At 56.3% G+C, this 25,093-nt stretch overlaps 10 protein-coding genes across 11 annotated transcripts; 4 read left to right on the forward strand and 6 right to left on the reverse strand.

Moving 5' to 3' along the window:
• Positions 1–554: 554 nt before the first annotated feature.
• Positions 555–6,421, forward strand: IUM83_02298 (putative storage protein LPV; the record flags this gene model as incomplete). The annotated part of the gene is made up of 4 exons (XM_067926205.1): positions 555–815; positions 902–1,146; positions 6,076–6,256; positions 6,338–6,421. The coding sequence occupies 4 exons, from the start codon at positions 555–557 to the stop codon at positions 6,419–6,421; spliced, it is 771 nt and encodes a 256-aa protein (XP_067796724.1).
• A 175-nt stretch (positions 6,422–6,596) lies between these two features.
• IUM83_02299 (B9 domain-containing protein 2) lies at positions 6,597–7,404 on the reverse strand (the record flags this gene model as incomplete). Its single annotated transcript, XM_067926206.1, has 4 exons — positions 6,597–6,602; positions 6,715–6,821; positions 6,893–6,929; positions 6,994–7,404. 4 exons carry the CDS (start codon positions 7,402–7,404, stop codon positions 6,597–6,599), a joined length of 561 nt encoding a protein of 186 aa, XP_067796787.1.
• A 179-nt stretch (positions 7,405–7,583) lies between these two features.
• On the reverse strand, positions 7,584–9,674 carry IUM83_02300 (putative signal peptide peptidase-like, aspartyl protease family A22B; the record flags this gene model as incomplete). The annotated part of the gene is made up of 1 exon (XM_067926207.1): positions 7,584–9,674. One exon carries the CDS (start codon positions 9,672–9,674, stop codon positions 7,584–7,586), a length of 2,091 nt encoding a protein of 696 aa, XP_067796515.1.
• Positions 9,675–9,866: 192 nt separating this feature from the next.
• IUM83_02301 (EF-hand domain pair) lies at positions 9,867–11,319 on the forward strand (the record flags this gene model as incomplete). Of its 2 annotated transcripts, XM_067926209.1 has the most annotated exons (4): positions 9,867–10,838; positions 10,912–10,959; positions 11,023–11,060; positions 11,127–11,319. In XM_067926209.1, the coding sequence occupies 4 exons, from the start codon at positions 9,867–9,869 to the stop codon at positions 11,317–11,319; spliced, it is 1,251 nt and encodes a 416-aa protein (XP_067796513.1). The 2 variants fall into 2 exon arrangements, with proteins under 2 accessions (XP_067796513.1, XP_067796514.1); XM_067926208.1 differs by lacking the exon at positions 11,023–11,060 and having other exon boundaries at positions 11,127–11,141.
• A 2,126-nt stretch (positions 11,320–13,445) lies between these two features.
• Positions 13,446–14,111, reverse strand: IUM83_02302 (uncharacterized protein; the record flags this gene model as incomplete). Its single annotated transcript, XM_067926210.1, has 2 exons — positions 13,446–13,461; positions 13,639–14,111. The coding sequence occupies 2 exons, from the start codon at positions 14,109–14,111 to the stop codon at positions 13,446–13,448; spliced, it is 489 nt and encodes a 162-aa protein (XP_067796512.1).
• A 120-nt stretch (positions 14,112–14,231) lies between these two features.
• On the reverse strand, positions 14,232–16,368 carry IUM83_02303 (Tetratricopeptide-like helical; the record flags this gene model as incomplete). Its single annotated transcript, XM_067926211.1, has 3 exons — positions 14,232–14,951; positions 15,038–15,153; positions 15,219–16,368. The coding sequence occupies 3 exons, from the start codon at positions 16,366–16,368 to the stop codon at positions 14,232–14,234; spliced, it is 1,986 nt and encodes a 661-aa protein (XP_067796511.1).
• Positions 16,369–16,573: 205 nt separating this feature from the next.
• IUM83_02304 (alkaline phytoceramidase) lies at positions 16,574–17,485 on the reverse strand (the record flags this gene model as incomplete). Its single annotated transcript, XM_067926212.1, has 2 exons — positions 16,574–16,745; positions 16,821–17,485. 2 exons carry the CDS (start codon positions 17,483–17,485, stop codon positions 16,574–16,576), a joined length of 837 nt encoding a protein of 278 aa, XP_067796519.1.
• Positions 17,486–17,907: 422 nt separating this feature from the next.
• On the reverse strand, positions 17,908–18,818 carry IUM83_02305 (alkaline phytoceramidase; the record flags this gene model as incomplete). The annotated part of the gene is made up of 2 exons (XM_067926213.1): positions 17,908–18,079; positions 18,160–18,818. The coding sequence occupies 2 exons, from the start codon at positions 18,816–18,818 to the stop codon at positions 17,908–17,910; spliced, it is 831 nt and encodes a 276-aa protein (XP_067796518.1).
• A 1,211-nt stretch (positions 18,819–20,029) lies between these two features.
• IUM83_02306 (Mitochondrial Carrier (MC) Family) lies at positions 20,030–21,130 on the forward strand (the record flags this gene model as incomplete). The annotated part of the gene is made up of 3 exons (XM_067926214.1): positions 20,030–20,638; positions 20,723–20,965; positions 21,041–21,130. The coding sequence occupies 3 exons, from the start codon at positions 20,030–20,032 to the stop codon at positions 21,128–21,130; spliced, it is 942 nt and encodes a 313-aa protein (XP_067796497.1).
• Positions 21,131–22,321: 1,191 nt separating this feature from the next.
• On the forward strand, positions 22,322–24,718 carry IUM83_02307 (adenylate guanylate cyclase domain-containing protein; the record flags this gene model as incomplete). The annotated part of the gene is made up of 1 exon (XM_067926215.1): positions 22,322–24,718. The coding sequence occupies one exon, from the start codon at positions 22,322–22,324 to the stop codon at positions 24,716–24,718; it is 2,397 nt and encodes a 798-aa protein (XP_067796600.1).
• Between the last annotated feature and the right edge of the window lie 375 nt (positions 24,719–25,093).

The following is a 25,093-nucleotide window of genomic DNA, read 5'->3' on the forward strand; positions in this document are numbered from 1 at the left end:
CGAAAATGAGCGGTCTCCGTTCAAGATCGACGGACGGCCCTTGCCCAAAGGTGGCGCCTCATGCTCTACCAAATCTTTGGATCGCGGGGCTAAGATCGTCGATATGCGGCCCGTAGTGCCCGAGCGGAGACTGTTCCCGAGCACTAGCCACCGTTGATGTCGCGACTGTCAAGTGTATTGTAAGCGGATCGGTCCTGGTCCAGGACTCCTGGACCGGGGCCGGCGTTGGTCGCCAAAAGATCACTTCCCAATTCGCCGTGGGCTAGGAACATCGCGAAAGCTCAGACACCTGCCGGGGAGGAGGCCCTTGTTCTCGTTGATCGCTGGGTGCTAGCACCATGAAGTCTCCCAGACACTACGGGAGCCGCAGTGAAGAAGCGAGCTTCATTCGCCGCGTGACCGCACCCGACCGCCCCAATGCCAACCGCCACCAAAAGAAGCGGCTGGCCATGGCGGGTGCTGCCGCGACGCTGATCGGTGCGTCGGCCGGGGTCGGCTACGCCACGCTGCGGTCCTCGCAGACGGCCTCGGTCGCCATGCCGGCCAAGCAGCAAATGGCCGCGAGTCTCGAGGTGCCCGACTTCGTCGAGGCCATGGGCGACCCGTACTTCCCAAGCTTCGACGAGCTGGACCAGGACGGAGACGGCATCGTGTCCTACACGGAGTACATGGCGGACCTGAACCAGGTCTGGGCCGACGACAGGCAGATGATCGCCAACTCGGCGCTGCCTGACGTCGTCAAGGAGGACCTCAACAGCCAGCTCGACGACAAGATCACCAGCGACACGGCCTGTGTCAAGAAGGCCATGATCACCGTACGCACAGGTTTTCGACACAGCTCGGAGTAGTAGATTGGTACTGACAGTGTGTGTGTTTCTGGTTGTGATCAATCGCCCTACAGAGCAAGAAGAGGCAGTTGACGTTCAACCGCAGCACCATCGACTCACTGTACTACATGCTGGAGGTCTTCTGCTTCGACACGCCGATCGAGGTGCCCCAGAAGTACATCGATATGTTCCCGGACACCCAAGCACCAGTGGCCACGCCGGCCCCTGTTGCAGCCACCCAGGCCCCGCAGTCTGGCACAACTGGGTCTCAGTTCACCAACCAGGCTGCGCAGTCTGGCAATGGAAACCAGTACAACCAGTACAATACCCAGGCCCCACAGTGGCCAAGCCAGAACGGTGCCGCTTCTCAGCAAGGCCAGCACAGCCAGAACGGTGCCGCTTCTCAGCAAGGCCAGCACAGCCAGAACGGCGGCGGTGCTTCTTCTCAGCAAGGCCAGCAGTCTGTCGACATCAACACTTCGCAGGGGACGGCGACCGTGACGACCGATGGCCCGGTGATCAATGGCAAGCAGGACGTGACGATCACGACCTCGGACGGCAGCACCACGCACACGACTGCGGACGTGTTCCCGACGTCTGGTAGCACGAACACTTTGGTGATCACGAACCCCGGCGGTGAGGTCACAACGGTGACGATGCCGCAGACTAGTTCGCAGTCCGGCACTGGAAACTACAACGGAGGTGCTTCCCAGCAAGGCCAGCAATGGTCAAACCAGAACGGAGGTGCTTCTCAACAAGGCCAGCAATGGTCAAGCCAGAACGGAGGTGCTTCTCAGCAAGGCCAGCAATGGTCAAACCAGAACGGAGGTGCTTCTCAGCAAGGCCAGCAATGGTCAAACCCGAACGGAGGTGCTTCTCAGCAAGGCCAGCACAGCCAAAACGGCGGCGGCGCTTCTTCTCAGCAAGGTCAGCAATCTGTCGACATCAACACTCCGCAGGGGACGACGACCGTGACGACCGATGGCCCGGTGATCAATGGCAAGCAGGACGTGACGATCACGACCTCGGACGGCAGCACCACGCACACGACTGCGGACGTGTTCCCGACGTCTGGTAGCACGAACACTTTGGTGATCACGAACCCCGGCGGTGAGGTCACAACGGTGACGATGCCGCAGACTAGTTCGCAGTCCGGCACTGGAAACTACAACGGAGGTGCTTCCCAGCAAGGCCAGCAATGGTCAAACCAGAACGGAGGTGCTTCTCAGCAAGGCCAGCAATGGTCAAGCCAGAACGGAGGTGCTTCTCAGCAAGGCCAGCAATGGTCAAACCAGAACGGAGGTGCTTCTCAGCAAGGCCAGCAATGGTCAAACCAGAACGGAGGTGCTTCTCAGCAGGGCCAGCACAGCCAAAACGGCGGCGGCGCTTCTTCTCAGCAAGGTCAGCAGTCTGTCGACATCAACACTCCGCAGGGGACGACGACCGTGACGACCGATGGCCCGGTGATCAATGGCAAGCAGGACGTGACGATCACGACCACGGACGGCAGCACCACGCACACGACTGCGGACGTGTTCCCGACGTCTGGTAGCACGAACACTTTGGTGATCACGAACCCCGGCGGTGAGGTCACAACGGTGACGATGCCGCAGACTAGTTCGCAGTCCGGCACTGGAAACTACAACGGAGGTGCTTCCCAGCAAGGCCAGCAATGGTCAAACCAGAACGGAGGTGCTTCTCAACAAGGCCAGCAATGGTCAAGCCAGAACGGAGGTGCTTCTCATCAAGGCCAGCAATGGTCAAACCAGAACGGAGGTGCTTCTCAGCAAGGCCAGCAATGGTCAAACCAGAACGGAGGTGCTTCTCAGCAGGGCCAGCACAGCCAAAACGGCGGCGGCGCTTCTTCTCAGCAAGGTCAGCAATCTGTCGACATCAACACTCCGCAGGGGACGACGACCGTGACGACCGATGGCCCGGTGATCAATGGCAAGCAGGACGTGACGATCACGACCACGGACGGCAGCACCACGCACACGACTGCGGACGTGTTCCCGACGTCTGGTAGCACGAACACTTTGGTGATCACGAACCCCGGCGGTGAGGTCACAACGGTGACGATGCCGCAGACTAGTTCGCAGTCCGGCACTGGAAACTACAACGGAGGTGCTTCCCAGCAAGGCCAGCAATGGTCAAACCAGAACGGAGGTGCTTCTCAACAAGGCCAGCAATGGTCAAGCCAGAACGGAGGTGCTTCTCATCAAGGCCAGCAATGGTCAAACCAGAACGGAGGTGCTTCTCAGCAAGGCCAGCAATGGTCAAGCCAGAACGGAGGTGCTTCCCAGCAAGGCCAGCACAGCCAAAACGGTGGCGGTGCTTCTTCTCAGCAAGGTCAGCAGTCTGTCGACATCAACACTCCGCAGGGGACGACGACCGTGACGACCGATGGCCCGGTGATCAATGGCAAGCAGGACGTGACGATCACGACCACGGACGGCAGCACCACGCACACGACTGCGGACGTGTTCCCGACGTCTGGTAGCACGAACACTTTGGTGATCACGAACCCCGGCGGTGAGGTCACAACGGTGACGATGCCGCAGACTAGTTCGCAGTCCGGCACTGGAAACTACAACGGAGGTGCTTCCCAGCAAGGCCAGCAATGGTCAAACCAGAACGGAGGTGCTTCTCAGCAAGGCCAGCAATGGTCAAACCAGAACGGAGGTGCTTCTCAGCAAGGCCAGCAATGGTCAAACCAGAACGGAGGTGCTTCTCAGCAAGGCCAGCAATGGTCAAACCAGAACGGAGGTGCTTCTCAGCAAGGCCAGCAATGGTCAAACCCGAACGGAGGTGCTTCTCAGCAAGGCCAGCAATGGTCAAACCAGAACGGAGGTGCTTCTCAGCAAGGCCAGCAATGGTCAAACCCGAACGGAGGTGCTTCTCAGCAGGGCCAGCACAGCCAAAACGGCGGCGGCGCTTCTTCTCAGCAAGGTCAGCAATCTGTCGACATCAACACTCCGCAGGGGACGACGACCGTGACGACCGATGGCCCGGTGATCAATGGCAAGCAGGACGTGACGATCACGACCACGGACGGCAGCACCACGCACACGACCGCTGATGTCATTCCGACCTCGGGTAGTACGAATGCTCTGGTGATCTCCATGCCTGGGGGACAAACTACCACGGTGATGATGCAGACCGGTAGCCAGTCTTCGCAGTCACAGTCCGGAGGAGACTTCGAGCATGTGGACCATTTCCATTTCGATGTCCCTCAAGTTCCCATCGAGACTGTCAACGGCCTGGTGACGATCTTGTTCGACGGCCCGATCGTTGGATCTGAGCAAATGGTCACGATCATTAACGTGGACGACAGCTCCACGACGTTGAGTCTCCCGGTTACTGTCAACGCCGACGGCAAGAACGAAGTCGAGGTCCCGACAGGCCCTGGCGACGAAAGCACGATGATCGAAGTGCCGGAGTGGCCCGCGGACGACAGCTTGCCAAAGATCCGTCACGTGAAGCCAAAGCGGCAACATATCGCTTTGGACACGCCCGATGGCCCCGTCACCGTGACGACCAACGGCCAGGTCACTGACGGCAAGCAGCAGGTCACGATTTCGGACAACAGCGGTGACACAACCACCACAATGGCGAAGGCTACGTCGACGTCTGACGGCAAGACCGACCTTGAGATCACAACGAGTACCGGACAAACCACGATCGTGACAGTCCCCCAGGATAGCACTCAGGCCCCAGCTATCAACGTGATCACTTATGACGGCCCCGTGAAGGTGACGTTCGATGGTTCCGTTCATGACGGCAAGCAGGACATCACAATCACGACCTCCGACGGCAGCAAAACGCAGCAGACCGTGGATGTGACGGCGACTTCGGACGGCAACAACCAGTTGGATATTGGTTCCGGGAGCCAGAAGACGACGGTGACGGTGCCGCAGGCCGTCGTTCAGGATTCAACGCCTCAAACTCCTAGTGAGAACGGCGGCGGCGGTGGCAGCGGTAGTGCTCAGCAGACCGACAAGGTCATTGCTATTGACACTCAGGATGGTCCTGCTGTAGTAACGTTCGACGGCCCCGTTATCGATGGCAAGCAGCAAGTAACGATCACGGACAACCAAGGCAGTTCAAACACGATGCTGGTTGATGTAAAGCAGACGGCACAGGGAGCCACGGCGGAGGTTCCTACGGGCAGTGGTAGTGATACGACTACGGTGACAGTGTCGACAGGTGACAACCTAGCGGCCTCGCAAGCCAGCGCCCAGGGACCATCAGAAATGCCACGCTCGGTCGATTTCGACAATGCGCTGGGTCCGGGGACAGTGCTTTTCTACGGCCCAATCGTGAATGGCATGCAGAAGGTGACGGTGCTCAAGTTCTATGGCAATTCTGTGCCGGAGACGATCATGCTTGCAGTGACGCAGATGGCCGACGGCCGAAACACGGTGGACGTCCCGACAGGCCCAGGAGACCAGACCACGAGGATGGATGTTCCTCCGTACGAAGGATCTGACTCGAGCGGACAGCCACCGCAGACGATCGCCGTGGATACGGCACAAGGCCCAGCGACGGTGACTTTCAATGGCCCAGTCGTCGATGGAAAGCAGGACGTCACAATTACGACCACCTCCACTGGCGCCACCACGCAAACTTCGGTGGACGTCATTCAAACGTCGAGCAGCTCGAACACTGTTGTGATCCCTACGGGTCCCGGAGGGCAGACCACGACGGTGGATGTTCCTCCGTACGAAGGATCTGGCTCGAGCGGACAGCCACCGCAGACGATCGCCGTGGATACGGCACAAGGCCCAGCGACGGTGACTTTCAATGGCCCAGTCGTCGATGGAAAGCAGGACGTCACAATTACGACCACCTCCACTGGCGCCACCACGCAAACTTCGGTGGACGTCATTCAAACGTCGAGCAGCTCGAACACTGTTGTGATCCCTACGGGTCCCGGAGGGCAGACCACGACGGTGGATGTTCCTCCGTACGAAGGATCTGGCTCGAGCGGACAGCCACCGCAGACGATCGCCGTGGATACGGCACAAGGCCCAGCGACGGTGACTTTCAATGGCCCAGTCGTCGATGGAAAGCAGGACGTCACAATTACGACCACCTCCACTGGCGCCACCACGCAAACTTCGGTGGACGTCATTCAAACGTCGAGCAGCTCGAACACTGTTGTGATCCCTACGGGTCCCGGAGGGCAAACCACGACGGTGGATGTGCCAGCGAATACTCAAGCTCCATCGGGTGATACGTCCGCCAGCGTCGACAACGGCGACAAGGACTTCATGACGAAAGACGATTTCCAGCTGCAGATCGGCACCCACTTCGCCGAGAAGATCATGGCGCTCAAGGATCAGGCCCGCGCGGAGGACACGGAGACGGACACGCTTCTCAAGCAGCAAAAGCAACTTGACGACTGTATTCTGCAGGCTTCGAACAAGGTATGCCGTGGCTAGTTCATTTGGTGGGGATCGGAATATTCTAACTAACGACGATGTGTGTGTGTGTGTTTGTTCACGTAGTTCGGATACTATGGCGTGTACGAACAGGCCCCACACTTCGACGACGCCGTGCACTGGATCGACAACGACTGCTTGAACCAGTAAGTGGAGCAAGTGAGACTTCGGATGGTTGGCAACTAACAACATCAGCAGTGTGCTGTAAGTGGCTTGCATATTTTTCATTTTCTTTCCGTCCATACGCTTGTAGTTAGCTGTAGCAGCAGCGATCCTGGTAATAGTCACGTCTTACATTAACTGCTCGCTGCGTTCAACCCTTGACTTAGCACTGCAAGCCGCAGGTAAATCGTACCCGTAGCTTGGATGACTCTATTGGAGGAGTCATCTTTCCCCTCTACTTTGGCGTTTTTCCTTGAGCTCTGTTGATATCGGAGACCTACAGCTCGCGCTAGAGACCCGATCACTGATCGAGACTCCTGCTGCACCAGTGGCACATCGAGCACATACTCGCTGGTGGCCATGGGCAGCTGGACACTGGCTGTTCCACCTGATCCCATGACCACCACAATTTCTGCGTTAGTGTCCAAAGGAGATGATTGTAAGCGCCATAATACTTACGCAATGCCTCTCGTTGGTACTTGTCCAAACTCCAGACCTGCGGCGGCAATCGATGGCATCACTGTTAAAAAATTATGGAGCCGTGAAGCAATTCGTCGTACCTGGAACTCCAATCTCGGCCAACAATTCCATGCACTCATGCTGGTTAGAGCAAGATGCAGGTCAACGGGGTGAGCCCACACAGTGTCCATCTTCGGTAGCAATCTACGTTCCTGGTTCGTAGTTCCATGACGATAAAGATCCGGCATTGCCAGACTCCCGCCACTTGACGCAGCATGAACCTGCGTTTGACCCTGCGTCTCTCCTTGGACGACTTTCCACGACGGTTCTTCGTGCTGGAGTTTGGCCGGATCGTTGACGACGAGTCTCCATTTGCAGAAGTAGCTGAACTCGGACGACGGGTGCAGCGAAAGCAGGTCGGCCACATGCGAGACAGAAAACGCTTCTTGATCTCCCGGGCAGGACAGGCCAGAGGCCCCCAAGATCTCGCCGACAACATACACCGAGGCCATCACGAATCCTTTTTGCTGCTACGCAGCGACGCTTTGCAGAAACGAGCTGCAGACAAACCTAAGACTAACAGACACGCCAAGAACAGATCAAAGCTCCCAAAGCATACACGGGGATGAATTAGCAAATAGAAATGGCTAAGATGGTGGAGTCTGGACGCCATCGTGCAGCAAGTGCGCGTCTAGGAGCTTGAAGAGCTCAGCAGCGGCACGTGGTCACCTCTCGAATTGTCGTTCACTCGGCCTATCGGGTCGCCAATGACGATTCCCATGGGCGGCTCCTCGGATCCGACAGCTCTGTATGCGGGGCCGTCGCTGCTTCGCCGCTTCATACTGGACAAGTCGTCCTCATCAATGCCTGCGCCAATCCACAGAGCGCGGAAGTCGCCGTTCCTCTTCGACGCCACGATCAACGTACCAAGCGTGGTTGGAACGAGATACATGAGCGCTGGTTGGCCCATTTCCGTGATCATGACGGCGAGGTTGGCCAGCGCGAGGCCCACAGCGTACCCAATGGCCATGAGACGGAAGTAGTTTGTCGATCCCTGCGAGTAGTCGAAGCGGAGCGTAAACGACAGCAGCATGCCTGGCAAGATGATGTCGCCGAGTCCGAGCATACTGACCCCTCCAGCCCAATCCAACACGCGGGGTAGCACCAGCAGCATCGGCATGGGTTCAGGGTCGACACATGCCGGGTACTTTGGATATCGCTCGCAGTAGTCGACGCCAGGGTAGCCACTTTTCGTGTAAGCTGCCGGTCCGCCAGTGGCCACATCCTCCATCACGCTCGAGCCGAAGAAAATCGGCGAGAGGAACACGAAGAACACGTCGTAGCAGAAGGCTAGCGTAAGCAGTACCGTTGCCACTTTAAGGTTCGGCAGCTGCACCGTTCGCAGGAAAACGAAGCAGAGTGATATCCCCATGATGTCTTGCAGCGCCCAGAACGTGCGTCGATGCAGGTACCACACCACAGCGATCGTTACACTCGGAATAAGGCCAAGCACCTCAGATAGACGTGTTGTGTCGCCTAGCAACGGAATAGTGACCTCCCGAATCCCCGAACTCGGCATTAGCCATTCCACCGCAGGCATCATCACCACCTGCGTAAGTGTAGCGGCACCAGACACCGCAAAAAGCACAGGAATCGCGCCGCCAATCTTCACGTAGTAAAACACCGTCAAGAAAACCCCAGCTAGAGCGATGAACCCGACTGCATGTCTGGCATCCAGCTCCCAGATATCGTCGCGGCGGTCGCGCTCTCCTTCCTCCTCGAGCTGCGAGTTCGGTTCATCACGCAACTTCCTCTGCTCACGCGCTGCCACAGTCTCATTCTGATGTCTCAGTGAGCTTGCCGAGTAACACGTCGCCCCCAGCGCCGTGACCACTCCAATTGCCCACAACAACAGCGACGACACGTCGATCAGGGGCGGCTCTCGTCGATAGGTCCTCGCCACCAGCGACGTCGGGTATTTATCCATCGCCTTCTGCAGCTTCTGTCCATTGGCGATAGTCACATAAACCACCGGGATCGCCAGCTCCTTGGTCACCGACCGGTTCGTGGCGCCCATGAGCACGAACGTGTCCCACATGCAGCACACCTGGTGCTTCTTGCTACTCTCCTGCATCACCGTGTGGCCCGTGAGCACACACGACCTGGATTCACACCGGTGGTCGCCACTGCACTCCTCCGCGTCGGTTTTCCACACCGGATCGGCCAACCGGTCGACGAACGCCTCTCCTCGACCGCAGTCGAACTCGAACACCGGTTTGGTCACCACCGCCAGATTGGCGACACCCGGTGCCCCCGCCGCGTTGCCGCTTGGAACGGAGCTCGCGTTGGTCGTGTTGTGACTGATCACCGCCTCGTACACCGCTCTCTTGGTGCCTCGCACGATTAAACCCTTGGCGCCCGCCGCTTGGGCCTTTTGGGCTTTGGCGACGAACGAGCAATTGCCCCGGTCCACGACCACCACGGTGCCGTGCACCGACGTTGCAGCATCATTAGGCAGCTGGTAGGACGCACACCCGTCGCGATTCGCGGCCGGGAGCTGCATCAACGTCTTCCAGCGCGAATCGTGGCGGGCAGGCAGCGCGACCCCCCACCCGGCGGCGGCGCTGGGCGAGCACAGCTGCTCCGCGAAGGCCGGTGGCTCGTGCGGCGTCTGCGGCAGCAGATCCAGCGACAAGACGCCCGTGGGGAGCACGCCCCGCGCGCCGGGCAGCGACCGCAGCAGCAAGAGGAGGACAGTCGATGATATACCGGGACCCCTCATCCCTTTCGTGCTGAGGATTGGATACTGAACTGAGACTTTGCGAGGAGACCGAATTATCTATTTCGAGAGGTTATTTTTAGAGATTTTATTTTTGGGCAAGCGCCCAAAACTAAAATCGTGGCTTTTGCACGTACCGTAAGTTGAAGCGCGTGAAGGAGTACTTCAAGTAGTAAATTACTATTGAACTACGTGATGTTGTCATCGTCCGGTGAGGAGAAGGAGCGGGTGATGAGGAAGAGGCAGGCGCTGAGCGCCAGTATTTCCGCCGATGCGTTGCTGATGCATGAAGAGCAGCTGAAACCCTCGCGACGACCGGTTCAGTTTGCCATCACGGACATTTTGCCTGGAAACCAGAAGACGAAGGCGGAGACGATGACTTTACCGGTATCGCCGCCTGCGTTAGGACCGCTTTCACTGCCTAGACCCGGGAAGAGTGATGTGTTGTCACCGACCAACGGGGTTCCTCCTGCTGCGCCGAAGTCGGTGAAGAAAGACTTGGCATCACCAGTGCAGGTGACCCCTTCGTTGGAGAGTTATGCGGAACGACTAGAGCAGGCGGAGAATACGGAGCTGTTTACGTACACTAGCGCGCTTTGCCATCGAGTGACGGGCCGGTATTTACCGCGCGCGTTGCTGCAGAGCGACCCTGAAGCTCAACAGCGAGAGCTTGAGCGTGTCCAGCGCGACCCGGAGATCCTCCGAGCTATCGATTCGGTGCGCGTACTGTCAGCGCAGTTCAAGGATGTGGCACAGAATACGATGGGTCATCGTAGAGAACTGGGGCATTCTCTTTTTCGCATCGAGGAGAGCTACCTGAAACTCTTTGAAAAGCTGCTGGAGCTCTCGTTGAGGCTTTACTGGGAGTATGAGCAACGAACTGAGGCGCAACGCAGAGAGGATCGAGCGACAGCTGAACGGTGGCGAGAGAAGTACGAGCGAAGGTGTACCGAATGCGTGGAAATTAACAAGAAGATGGCTGCGAGGGAGATTATCCATCGCGCGCGTGAAATTGAGCTGCAGGACTATCGAGAGCAGATGAAGGAGACTGAGAAGGAATTGGGTAGTCAACGTGAACTAGAGGCACAGATTCTCCAGCTACAGGATGCATCCGCTCTGCAGAGAGTACTGGAGCGCAAGCTACGAGATGATTTTGCCCAGCTAACGGTGAGCTTCTCTCAGAGCTTTTCACTACTGGTTTGGTGATTTGTTTTGATAACGTAGCATTTTATTTACCCAGAAAACTCATGATGAAATGCTCGAGTACCAGAAGCAGCTTCGAGAAGAGGTACGCTTTGCTTGTAGTGTACTATGATTTTCGACCGACAGCTAATATGAGGAAGTGTTGTAGTTGCAAGCTCAGCACAAGCAGCTCATTAACGACCTTCGGTTCGTTGTCTTGGCAAAAACTCTAACAGTAAATGTTTTTCTACTGACGGCATTCGCTTGGATTAGGCGGACCGTTCGTGAGAAGGACCGATGCATTACCAAACAAGAGGTTACGCTTCGCCAACTAGAGGAGATTGTCGCGGTTCCTCCGACAGTCTACGAATCTCGGTCCTCACAAACGGAAGTGGACGACGATGGGCTATGGGATGTCCAGGTCAGAGCTAAAATTGTGATCCAACGTTGCAACAGCATTTACTGACGATCAGTTTTCTCGTGAACAGGATGGAATACCGCGGTTTGTATCAAAAAGCGCCTTGCACAAGATGATGTGGCGCCGATTTAACGCGTTCGTCACCTGCAAGAATTGCGGGGGTCGACCCATTCCGAAGGCTGCGAAAACAAATCCCTTTGGGAAACATTCGCAAGATGAGAGCAATGAGGTACGCTACTGCCTCAACGTCCGAACTGTCGTAAGCGCGATCTGACTACCCCCGGTGTATGAACAGGATGTCGATGTTTGGTCTGTTGCCAAGGGTAAGAAACACACAAAGAAGATGGCTAAGCGAATTGGTCGGATTGAGCAACAATGGTGGGTGCTACATGAATGCAGTGAAATGGAAAGTATAAACTCTTAACACCTGTGCTTTATCGCCGCTGTAAATTGCACCAGGGAGTTGCCGAGCCACACGGTGCTATTTCTCTCAAACTTGCCCAAGTCGGTGGTAGCATTTCCCTTCTACTCGCTAGAGAAGGTGATTTTGCAAATTGAGGCAATCTACGACGACAAGTTTGTATCTGACCGAGCGGATGAAGCTGATGGGGTGGCACGAGAAGAACTGGCACGATTAATCTATGGAATGTTTTACAGGATTGGTTATGCTGATCTCTTTTTTGGTTACTTTTTCCCATAGCCTCGGTTTATCTGCGAGTACTTCCTGAAGACGCACGGTCTACGCCAAAGCGCTGAAATCGGTTTATACCGATTTTTGGTGTCGGTCAAGAACACGTATCAGCGAAACTCGCATGTCCGTTTGTTTGCCCGCTTGTCAAACCTGCTAAAGAGCCCAGAAGAAGAATCTCCAGATGAATATCAGACCGAGTCACTCACAAAACCCGATCCAACTTACAAGAAGAAAACAACTCACAGCGCTTCACAGACGACAAAGTCTATCAATGACCCCACTGCTAAGGTTACAAAACGCTATGGATACTTAGATCGAAGTTTCCTTCACGTGTTCTTAGAAGCTAGACATTATTTATTGCGGCCACCACCTCGAGCTGCTCCAAAAGGCAAGAAAGCTCACAAAAGCGAGATCGGTAGCTCAGACGCAGGTGGGTCTGTAAAAGCTGGAGAGCATGTTGTGCAAGTTGAGCCGACAAAAAAGTGGATACCACTGGATCATGCTATCAACGTGTTGCGGTGGTATATTAGTTGCCTACCCGAGGATAGCATTTCATCTTACTGCCGCCAGGTAAGGCCTTAGGTATCGGATCGTGCATCGACTTACCACGTTGTTTTATACACTAACGGGTTGGCACTGGTAGGTCGAGCACAACACGGCAATGTATGACGGCCATACCATCGTGGAAATATCGGGCAATCGTCTCGCAGTACGAGCCGAGATGCGGCGCGTTATGCTAGCAAGTGAAAGTCCTGGCGTCTCTGCATCTTCTTCAATCCATGCACCAGAATCGAATATGAGCATGCAACGCCCTTTACCTCCTCGAATTGTGGTGGATGTGCACAAAGTGCTCAAACTGCTGATGAATGCGCTCGAGCAGCGACGCGATGGGATCAAGAGGGACTTGACCGTGCTCTTTGATGCTGTAAGTACATGCAACACTCCAATACTTCACTCTATCTGTAAGATGATGTTGACGATGCCTATGTAGGGCGACGTGAATCACGATTGCGTGTTGACTCTGGATGAGTTTGGTGCCATTATTCGACAGCGAAAGCCGCACTTCAGCGATCGTCGCATCCTGCGCATGTTCCGAGAGGCTCTAATGGGTGGAGTTGATCAGTCATTCGCTCTATCCATGGAGGCTTTCGTAGTTGTATGCAACGACCATGGTTTGGTGTCATTACTCCCCGATGATCGCATGGTAGACCCTTTTGCAGTACCTAAGCCCGCCCCTGAAACCAGTCGCAAGCCTCCAAAGCAGGAAGCAGAAACAAGATCAGAAATTGCGAGCTTTGCGAATTCATCTGTGAGAATCGAACCAGGAATTCCTGAAGATATTGTTGCATGCGATGACAGTGAGTTACCATCCGCAAGAGCGGAGGAAGTAGAGGAAGAAGGCGAAGACGGGTGGGAACAGCCTGAAACGGGTAGTGTTGAGCAGTAGCGAAATAATGTTTAGTGCTTTAATGCTGCTAACTAATTATCTCGAGCCTGAGCTGCCATTGCTACTCGTCCGCTCTTGTGCTGCGCCTGTGGCCTTCACGTTGTTGTCCGGCAATGATTTGACCTCGGCGCCCGTAGCAGCGCTAGAAGTGTCGCTAGTTCTGTCGACCGCTGCCACTTGACTCCGGTGCTTGGCTCGGTTAGTGACGTGGATCGCATGAATGCGCTGCATGCTTATGACGGTAGCAATCTTGGCCAACAAATTCAGGATGAGCGTGAACAGCGCGAACTGGTTCGTGCTGCACCCCGGGAAGTGATCTGTCCCACCACCACAGCTCACAATTGAGACAGCACTCGCGTTGCAGAACTGGTCGAAAAATACCTTCCCGGACACCCACAAGCTCATCCAGATGATGTCTGTTGCCACCGAGACGCTGATAGCAATCATGTGCAGCGGAACAAGACGCGTATACTTGGCACTCCATGACGGAGTGCACGCCAGCAAACACCACAACGCCAGCGAGAAATTATACGCGGGGAACGCCACGTAAGAGAGTTGCATTAACAGGCTGCAGCCAAGTTGAAATTGAGCAAGGCGACCAACTGCTCGCCACCATTTCTGCTCCGGGGTTAGCACTGTTAGCGGGCCTTTGGCAGCATTCTTCTTGGATTTACGCGTTGGGCGAGAGGTTTTGCCCGTCATTTCTCCGATGTGTGTGGGTTGGCGTCGATTCCAGGCACACGCAAAAAAATAGCCTTGAAACCTCTTTTTGGAGCGACTTGCTTCTGTGGCACAGTTTCATGAAACACGGTCTGCGTGTGCTCAATCACGGCTAGGAATTTCCGTAGTGCCCAAGCTCTCGAGGTACTCCACGTACTGAAGAGAGCGATCTTCCAGGTTGGAATCCCGGGTTTTTCGTAAGTGAATCGAAACCAAGGTATCCAGATACTTGAGTTGTTGCGTAGTTACACCTTCTTCTCCACCAACGTCGTCATGAACGTGCTCCGAGATGGAAGACGCAGCACGGTTTCCGTTCGAAAACGTGGAGCCCACGTGATTAACCCCAATTGGTGCACCGCTTTGAAGGTCCCAGCCGCGAGCCTTGGCCCACACCGAGCACGCAGTAAGTTTATCATCCCTTCTCCAAAGTAGCAAAACGAGGTTGAACTTGATTGCAAGCGACTCCGGATATTGCTGTAGCCCATCGCGCAAAATCGAGATGGCAGAGTCAGCGCCACTGCGGCAAGCCATGACGACAGCTAGATTGTTTACCAATTGCACGTGGCATGCTGCAATTTCGTCGGAGATCGTATCAGACACATCAGCTAGCTTCGGCTGATGCACTTGCTCTTGGATCTTTGGCTCGACGATGCGCTTGAGATACTCGTAGCATTCATCGACGCGCTCCAAACACAACAGCGCGTCTGCTTTGTATAGGTGCAGTAAAAGCACTGAGACCATCGCCACGTCTTCTTTATGGCTTTCCCCGCACTTGAGCAGATAATGCGCGCATGTACTGAGCGCCAGTGACGGAAGTTTACACTGAATGCATCAAGTACACAGATATGTGAGCCACACAGCCAGTTCCCCAGTTATCGCCTTTGAAGCAACGGAAACGCATCTTTTACCTGCAGCAGCACGTATACATAGTCCCTAGCAGCCTCTGCAACTAGAACTGTAGGCTGGGTCAGTTCTCCTTGACGAAGGAATTTTTCGAAGTGCTTCTTGGACTCGAGCCAATTGCCTAGAGATCGCAGAAAGAAAGGCTTAGACACCTCCCCAACGAAACGTTCTCCACACAATACTCACCATTTTCCATCGCAGCGACTGCCAAATGAAAGTGAATCTTCGATGAGCTCATACTTGTCAATTTAGAAGGAAACAGCGGCATCAGTGCAGTTTTGTCGAAAAGAGCTGCTGCCGAATCTGCCACGTTGGAGACGGCAACGATACCACGAGGCTGTTTCCTCTCACCAGCACCTGTACAGGACTCCAGTGCATACTCCAGCAACTGCTGCTGCGCTTCAAAGTTCTGCATTCGCTCCATCAGCAGTGCGTAATTGAAAAACGAACTCGCCTGCGAAAAATCAATCTCCAGCGCGCGTTGCAACTGCTCCGCCGCCGCATGGAAATCTCTCGCTTGCAAATTCACCAACGCCTGAAGCGATAAGCACGCCCTCGGCTCATAATTCGCCCGGATGCACTTGTCCAACGCAGCACCAGCTTCACTCGACAGTCCACACTGAATCAACGCCACTGCGTACCAGTAGAAAAACACTCCATCCTCCTCTCCGCACTTGTCCACCACACCCCGGAAGCACTGCAACGCCTTCTGATACTCCTTCCGCTCCACCATAGCCACCATTCCCAGCAAGAACAGCGGCCACTTGGCCAGCATCTCCACCTGCTCGTGCTTGAGGCAGAAGTCGCTGCACCCTTTGAGCAGCTTTTCCACTTTGCTCAGCGTCCCCACTCGATCATATCGTAACCAGCAACAACTCAGCAACACACACAATTTTGCCATGATTGCCACAGCATTAGCTGCTTGTTGCGGTGTCTGTGACGTTCTCCAAAGCTTTTGCAAGAGCCAAGTGAAGCTGCTGGAGATATCCCACCTGTCGGGTATTTCCACCTCTAACTCCCCCTCTACTGCACCCCCGGAGCTCGCGATTGCCGTGACAGCACTCGCCACTGCCGTCTCCAGCAGAATAACGTGCTTGTGCCATTTGACACTCGCTGGAATGGGTCGACGATGCACCAAATACTCCACCACCTGACTGGTCACGTGACATACTGCGACTGCAGCCGATTCTGGGCGGATTTCAGCGCTTCCAACGCGTTGCAACTGGTTCCTGACGCTCTCGAGACGACGCACGAGGTCGCTCTCGCTCAGATTGGCGCTGTGGGCGCCGGCAGCGGCGTCGCGCACGAGCTGCAGCAAGGCCCAAGCGGACTCCATCAGATTGGGTGAAACCTGTGATAGATGATAATGCGAATTATTTACTTTGAGCGGGATGGGTACATGTACATGTTGCATGTTGCAGTCAAGATGGTTTGTGAGTGTCAGCATTTTACTTCGAGCTAACCAGTACTTCAGTTATGGCTGTTGTGGGGTGGATGGAGTCATGGGCAATAGGAACAGAGGTCACCGGGTGCTGGCGGCGTTAGAGTTGCTTCGGTTTCTTCGGGCTGTCGGGCGCGCAGTCCTCCACGACGATGGTCTGGATGCCGAGGCACGTCTCGTGGATGCGCACCTTCTTCTGGAGCTGCTCCATGCGCACGTACTGCATGAAGATCGGGCCGTGGTACGTCGAGATGCCCATGAACATGTGCCACCTACAGCATTCACCGACAAATAATGAGCACAGCACTCTTCCAACACCAAGAAGCTCAAACTAAACCCCTCCTTACCAGGCGTGGCCCTGCGGGTTCACCGGCAGTCCGCGCACAATGTGGCAGTAGTGGTAGTCCATGAGCCAGAAGGCGAAGCCGATAAGGCTGGACGTGACGTAGGACCTGGCCACCGCGCGTGCTCTCGGGTCCTTCACCTCGGCGTAGTGCACACAGAGGCGGCCAGCGCCCAGCACTGCCAGGACACCGAAGAAGACCTGGAACACCGTCGTGAAGCGGTAGATGGCGTGCACCACCGTGAAGATAGCCCCGATAGTGGTCAAGAAGGCGATGACGTAGGTGCTGGCGTTCCGAACCGGGATCTGCTCGATCTCGTTGTTGTACACAATGTAGATCCACGCCAAGATGGACCAGACCATGGGCGTCTCGTCGCACTGCTGGTACACGTGCTGCAGCGTGCCGTGGAACATGGCGGAGCCGAAGCCCGTGACCATGACCCCGATGAATTGCAGGTGGAACCGGGGCTCGAAGCCCATCTTGACGGACCGGTAGAGTCCGTAGAGCCCGAGCAACACGAACAGCGAGTTGCTGATGGTATTCCAGAACTCGGCGATGTAGAAGCTGTGCTCGTAGTTGGTCTCGCACCAGTCGATGGTGGAGGTCGGAGGGCCCCAGAAACCCACAGACGCAGCTGAAGACAAGGGACGCATACTGCTGGTCGCCATTATTGAGCGATAGTGACTTCTCGGAGACGCTGCGAAAACTCGAATGGCTTCGGATTGGGTTTTTGGCGTTCGGCTGGTCGTTACGATCGTCTTCAACCTTAGCGTGCGCTGCGAAAGTATCGCTTAGATGGATTGCAACTTGAAGTTAGTATAGAACCGGATAAGTATCTGCTGCAGCGTGCGCTTGGAAAAGTAGCGTAGAAACGGCTGGGGAGACTCGCGATAAACATGTGGCTGTCGTTTTCTTGCCAAGGACATACGTGGGCATGTCCGACGCAACGGCTGCAAGTTTTGCACGACGGACTTCATGGAGCTCATAACTTGCTAGGTCGATATTAATTAACGCTAATAGGGGGGGCGACAGCGACGTCATAACTGGAGTCTGCCTTATTGCTCTCTTGGACACGAACTCTCGAGGGTTTTTACAGCTGCTTGGGCTTGTGCGGACTGGCGGGGGCGCTCTCCTCCACCACGATGGTCTGGATGCCGAGGCACGTCTCGTGGATGCGCACCTTCTTCTGGAGCTGCTCCATGCGCACGTACTGCATGAAGATCGGGCCGTGGTAGGACGATACGCCCATGAAAATGTGCCACCTGCAGACGAATCCCCCGACAACGTCAATGACAAGTTAGCTAGAAGCACAACCACCACTAAATAGAGACAACCGACGTACCAGGCGTGACCCTGCGGGTTCACAGGCAGTCCGCGCAGCGTGTGGCAGTAGTGGTAGTCCATGAGCCAGAAGGCGAAGCCGATGAGCGCCGACGTGACGTAGGACCTGGCCACTGCCCGCGCCCGTTGGTCCTTCACCTCAGCGTAGTGCATGCACAGGCGTGCGCACGTGAACACCGCCAGGATGCCGAAGAAGACCTGGAACACCGTCGTGAAGCGGTAGATGGCGTGGATGACCGTGAAGATGACACCGATAGTGGTCAATAAGGCGACCACGAGGCTGGAGGCGTGCGGCACGGGCAGCTCCTGGATCTCGTTGTTGTACACGATGTAGATCCACACGAGCATGGCCCAGACCATGGGCGTCTCGTCGCACTGCTGGTACACGTGCTGCAGCGTGCCGTGGAACATGGCGGAGCCGAAGCCCGTGACCATGACCCCGATGAATTGCAGGTGGAACCGGGGCTCGAAGCCCAGCTTGATGCTGCGACAGAGACCGTAGAGCCCGAGCAACACGAACAGCGAGTTGCTGATGGTGTTCCAGAACTCGGCGATGTAGAAGCTGTGCTCGTAGTTGAGCTCGCACCAGTCGATGGTGGAGGTCGGAGGGCCCCAGAAACCCACGGGAGCGGACGTGTCGGCCGCGCGCATGCTGGTCATCTTGGTCTTGTCTTGAGGCTGCTCTGTGGAGTCTGCGAAATGGAGAGTGACAGGAGGAAGTCAGAGGCTGACGCAGGTTCTGACGGTGCAGGTTGGCGCAATCGATTGCATAAAACACCTAGGGAACGACATAAAAGACACGAGCATCCACTGCGACACGAAGAGATTGCGAGCCGCTGTCAGCGACTCGCAATCTCTTTGGCTCATGTGTCCAGACGCTGGCAGACTCATACTGCTTCCAGCTGCGCGGTGCTCGTCGCGGAATGGAAGATGTTGGGGAAGATGAGAGCGCGGTGAGGGTGGAGGCGGAAGGAAGGAAGGAGCTGGTCGCGGAGTGCACTTTCAGCTTTCTCTTCGTGGGAATCAGTAATCGTGATTTCGCTTTTTCGGTCTAGGTGAAGTTGAGGGCGTTGCAGGTCTTTTGCGTGGCTCATGCGCCGAACAGGTGAGTCTTGCTTCATTTTTGAGCGACATGTAGCTACTGCCGCGGGTGGGAGGCAGCAGTGTACAAGGGGCTCACCGTAATACGGCATACGCGAAATTCCACGGCGGAATCTCCTACTCGAAAACGAATATGGTCTTTGCCTTATATGTAGCAGGTGAGCAGGTCCTCCGGCAGCGGATCTCGTTTTTTGCTAGTCGCCTATGTCGGTATGCTGCCGATATATTCAGAGCAGAGCTTGAGGCTGTTTACTCCACGTCCCCCGCTTCAGCGTCCTCCGTTGTGGCCGGCCAACGAGCGATGCAATCACTGTTGTGCGGTTACCAATGAGAAGTCCGAGGTCCTTCGAGCTCGCCCAGGCAGCTTCAGACGACTTCCATGGACCGGGGCTAAAGGTTTTGACCCAGGTCCTTGGCTCAAAACTAGCCGACTTGTCCAAGAAACAGATATGGATAACTTTGTCTGTCCTCATCACTTTTTCTACCTAGCTTCGAGGACGTTGTAGCCTTCGCTCAAAAATTGCTGTCGTGGCTGCCATTCCGGTCTCTGCCTTGACAGTTAACCTTGGCCATCCACGCATTCAATTTGCATTATCTGGCAAACCAGAGTAGTAGCTGTATAGAACACCCCGCCACGCACTTGCAGCCACGACTCTCGTCTCCGATTGGTCCTTCCCACTTTAATGCCCCCTCGCTGCACTGCCCATACAATTTCCCCGTCGGAATCCACGTGCGTCGCTTCCTCACGTACGTAGATCCCAAGTGTGACCATGGCGCTGAGCAAACCTATGGAGATGGTGGCGGCCGCCACGGCCGCGGGCGTGGGCGGCTTCCTGTCCACGAGCATCCTGTACCCTCTGGACACGCTCAAGACGCGCATCCAGTCGGGCGCGTCGCTGCTGCCGGACGAGGAGGGCGAGGGCGAGTCCACCGACGCCAAGCCCAACCGGCAGCTGGCGCTGGTCAAGTCGCTGTACCAGGGCATCCAGTACAAGGCGGCCGAGTCCTCCACCTCCAAGTTCCTGTACTTCTACGCCTACACCATGCTGGCGCAGATGGTGGCGCCCAAGGACGGCCGGCCCATCGGCACGCTCACGGACCTGGGCATCGGCTACCTGAGCGAGCTGTGCCACCTGCCGGTCACGATGCCCATGGAGCTCGTGGGCACCCGCATGCAGACGGGCTCCGAGAGCGGCGGCATCCTGCAGATCCTGCGCTCCATCGTCAAGGAGAGCGGCGTCGGCGGGCTCTACAAGGGCCTGGGCGCCTACTTCGTGCTGTGTCTGCAGCCGGCCATCCAGTACACGGTCTTCGAGCGGCTCAAGGGCCTGTACCTGCGCAGGTTCAAGCAGGCGTCGCAGGCGCTCGGCGCACTGGAGGTGAGTGGAGGATGAAGGAACTGGGGTATTGTGTGTGTTGGAGGGTGGGTCGTCTTACCGCTGCTGGATGGATGAATGGTGCAGGCCTTTGTGCTGGGAGCGGTGGCGCGGTCCATCGCGACGCTCGTTCTGTTCCCGTACATCCGCGCCAAGGTGCTGATGCAGGCCAACAAGAAGAAGCAGACCGCGGTGGATGACGCGGAGAAGGGCACGGCGCAGACCTGCGCCGAGCCCAAGAAGGAGACCATCGCCTCGACGCTCCAGCGAGTGTACTCGGAGGAGGGCCCGCTCGCACTCTACCGCGGCCTCGGCCCGGAGCTGACGAGGGTACGTGTGGCCATTAAGTTGTTTCTTCTTCTTTCTGGTGGGACTAACGCTGTTACTGCTTGTGATCCGACGCAGGGGGCGCTCTCGTCGGCGCTGATGCTCATGATCAAGGAGAAGATCCAGATGTACATCACGCTGCTCATGATGATCGTCAACTCGGCGTAAGGCGGCGGGCGAGTAGCAGACACCTACATAAGCGCTGCTGTCCACACGACCTTCATTCACTTGCACTTGCTCTCTTGCCGTCCTGATCTAAACCACGCAAGTATCTGCGAAAACCCGCGCGCGAAAAGATCGTTTTTCGCAGACTTAAGTCGGCTTACGCATCACACGTTGAAGCGGCATAGTGCGGACACTTCAGCGTCCTCCGCCGAGCGACGCCAAAAAGATTGCACCGAAGCTGAAGTTCCGCGGCAACGGAGGCGAGATCGCCTCGCATTGCTTGCTTGCTGTGTGTTGCCATTCCTCAGCCGCTCGGGGCGCTTCCACGACCCAAAGCCGCAACTGCGGCAACGGCCCGCTGGCAATCAACCAGCAAGTCAGCCATCGTTTCTGCGATCAAAGACGCGGCTTTCCCATGTTTAACACACGGCCCAGCGTCGACCGGGATAAGAGGCCGACGTCACCTCGGCCGTCGCGTCGAGCCCAGCAGCTCGGCACGGCTTGCGCTGCCTGGATATGGGTCGCGCGCTCGCGCCGCGCTGCGCGTGCCGAGGAGCGTAAACGCCCTGCATAATCCGGGACCCCTTCCTTGCACTTTTGGAGCGGTGGCCGACAAGGCCGGACAACGCCGTCACTCTGGCCCGCGCCTATTATACATGTGCTGCACGGTGCATCGGCGGCGTTCGTGTCAGCGCCCCGATGGCTGACGAAGAGAGAGGGCTTGCTAATACGGAGCCCATGCATGCTTGTTGCCGGCAAGCGTTAGGTTATTGCCGCTGCTTGTCCTGGTTGCACATTCCGTCGAAGGTTTGGGGTCAGAGAAGAGCCGTGCGACGACCGGACGACGCCCCAATAGAGAGCGCCAGTGAGCCGCCCGCCAGTATACATTCACCCAGACACCTGGTGCCCGCGGAAAAGAAGCTCGGAGCAGCAGAGCAGAGCAGAGCGGAGCGGAGCGAGCGAGCGAGAGGAACCCGCAGCCAGCCAGCCACAGCCACAGGAGAAGCAGGAGAGCAGAGCGGAGCGAAACGCACCGCAGCGCTCGAGACGACCCCCAGGAAGCAAGCGGAGCGAGAGGGGAAGAGGCGGTTAGCACTCTCTAAACAGCCCCACCCACCCGAACACAGGCCCCCCGAGTTTTACCATTTCCCCCCTCATCCAGGTTAGCACCACTTAAAGCGACAGGGAGCCGCCATGTGCTGGTGGTGTTGCATGCGCGTGCTGGAGAAGTGCCTGCCGCGCAACGACATCGTGCGCGAGCTGGCGCCGTACCTGCAGCACGTGCACCAGGAGGACGCGCTGGACGAGGACCCGCGGCGCGGCGGCGAGCAGGGCGGGCCCTGGGTGCGCTCGCAGAGCCCGCGCGGGTTAGATAAGGACTCGGCAACTTCCAGCGACTCACTGCGACACGTCAACGCAAATTACCCGCTGCGCCACAGCTTGGACTGCGAACTGAGTTTGCAGCAACAGGATGTGGTGGGGATGAACCCGACCCGCCCGCTCGGCAAAATGAGTGTTAAAAAGCCGGACGGGGGCAATATCCAAGACGGCGGCAACTACAGCGACTACGCTACTGCCAGTGTCCAGAAGGAGCAACTAGCCTCCAACGAGATCGCGGCAACTCAGGACGGGCTGCGCCCCGTGCGCACGCAGGGCAACTCACAGAAGCAGGATAGAGAGAACATCACTCTGCTTCGCCTCACCCGGTTAGAGGCGGAGAGCGGCGGTGGCAGCAGCACGCAAAGTGGGGAAGTTTCCGGCTCCGAGTACTCGGGCGTGGGCTCAAATGGCACCATTTTGGGCAAAAAATCCGCCGTGAACAAGATTAAAACCGACCTGGGGGACCTCACCCCGGTCCGGTGGGAGAAGGTCGTGATCGTGCAGGTTTCCGTGCAAGGTTTCCGGGAGATGATGACGCAAGCAAAGGACCTCATGGAGGACGCTAAGTTGCTCTACGAGCACACGGTGCTGTCCAGACTCGCGTCCGAGTACGGAGGACAGGAGATTTTAAGCCACTCACGGTCCGGGCTGTTCGTGATTGCGTTTGCGTCCGAGTTTCACGCGGCCAAGTGGTGCCTATCGCTGCAACTTAGTCTCGTGTACGCGGCGTGGAACGATAAGTTGCTGAAGCAGTTCGAAGACATGAGGGAAGTGTCGGTGACCACCAATGGCAAGACCAAGAAGAACATGTTGCTGTATCGTGGATTCCGGGTCAGAATGGTGATCCACACGGCAGACCCGGATATTTCACCGGAACTGTCGTTGTGTGAAGCAGTCAAGTGGACACAGACGGTGAGCGAGTATGCACATGGAGGACAAATTATCCTGAGTGACAACGTCTGGGACCGGTTAAAGGAACAGCTCGTGCAATTGGGCAACCCTGTGGTGGAAGATTTGGGCTGCCATGCTGTGCTGGGTGATGAAGTGCTGTTAATGTTGCTACTGCCGAGAGATTTGGAGTTGCGACGGTTCCCGAGCTTGAATAGCCCTCACCAGCTCTCGCTTGGTATGCGTGACGCCCCGTCGGCGCAGAAGCCGGTGACGATGGTGTTTACGTTTATTGAAGGCGCTCGGCCACTGGTGCGGTGTCATGCGGAGGAACTTGCTGATCGCATTAAGACGCTGTGCATGGTGGCGCGCGAGTTGCTGCGCAAACACAATGGTTACGAGTGTCAGGAGTTGCAGGGAGATTTCATGCTGGCGTTCTTCACGCCCGCAAGCGCCATCTTGTGGTGCGGTGAGTTCCAGCTTCGCATCCGACAGAAGTTCCGCGAGTGGAATATGGAAAACGAGAACCAGGAATTGCGCTTTTCGATGTCCATGGGTATTGAAACTGGTGTGCCGGCGAGTGTAAGTCCGCACAAAACCAGTGGACGCGCAGATTACTTTGGCAACATTGTGAATCAGACGGCGCGTATTGCTAAGGCTGCGCATGGTGGTCAGGTGCTTATCGGTGGTGACGCCTGGAGTGCGTTCTGTGCTGCGCAATCGGTATGCTCCAGCCAGCAAATCATCACAAAAACGGAGAAGATCAAGGATGTACCAGGCTCAACCGTGTTCCAGTTTAAGGCACATGGTTACTACAGCTTCAAGGGTATTTCGAAGCCGATCGGCCTTATCGAGGCAATTCCAATTGACGTGCAATCACCGATGCTGAGCTTGGAGCTCGTAACATTAGTTCGTGGTCGTGCGCCCAAGTCGAAGCGGATTGAAGATGCTGCACTTACAAACCAGGCGAAGACGGCGGTGCCGGATGTGCCTTTGGAGCTGGTGCGGCTCAGTCACGGTGGCGAACAGCCCAACAACTCGATTCGTGAGACAGAGTTCGATTTCAACCTCTCGTGGGACGACAGCATTTTCGTATTCGAGGACATCGACGAGGAGGACGGTGAGACGGAAGGCGAAGGCCACAGTCGCGGTTCGGCTAACCAAATGGTGTGCGGCAGCGTGGCGCTAGCCATGCGGAATAGCCAACTCAACCATTCGCAGCTGATGGCATTGATTCGATCATCGAACACGGATGGCTCCAACACACCCTCACAGCGCAGCTCCGCCACCCCCACGCGGACTGAAGACATGGATAGAGTATAATCACAAGGAACCCACCAACTTAGCTTGCTGCTCGCTTGTGGTGCCTCGATGCTCGGTTTCGGGGGACATCGCGTCTTTATTCTTCGTTTGACTTCGTAGGAGATGAGTCGCAGTGTCTGCACTGAAAAGGAGGGACGCTCACGGTGACGTGGTAAGCTCAGTTTCATTATGTCGCGCCGCTAATAAATTAAAATGCATTGATGTTGTTCAACATTGTCAGCGGAGTGTGGCGGAGCTTGGTGTCATTCAGGTACAGTGCTTGGCTTGTCAGCGGGGACTGCAAGCACTGAGGGTGAAAACACGGTTGGAGATGCCAAGAGATTCCTCTGTGTGGGCTTTTTCAAAATACTGTATCTTGGAGAGGGTGAAAGTGAA

This window comes from Phytophthora cinnamomi (assembly GCF_018691715.1).
Source record: "Phytophthora cinnamomi strain GKB4 chromosome Unknown Contig16, whole genome shotgun sequence".
NCBI classification, from domain to species: Eukaryota; Oomycota; class Peronosporomycetes; order Peronosporales; family Peronosporaceae; genus Phytophthora; species Phytophthora cinnamomi.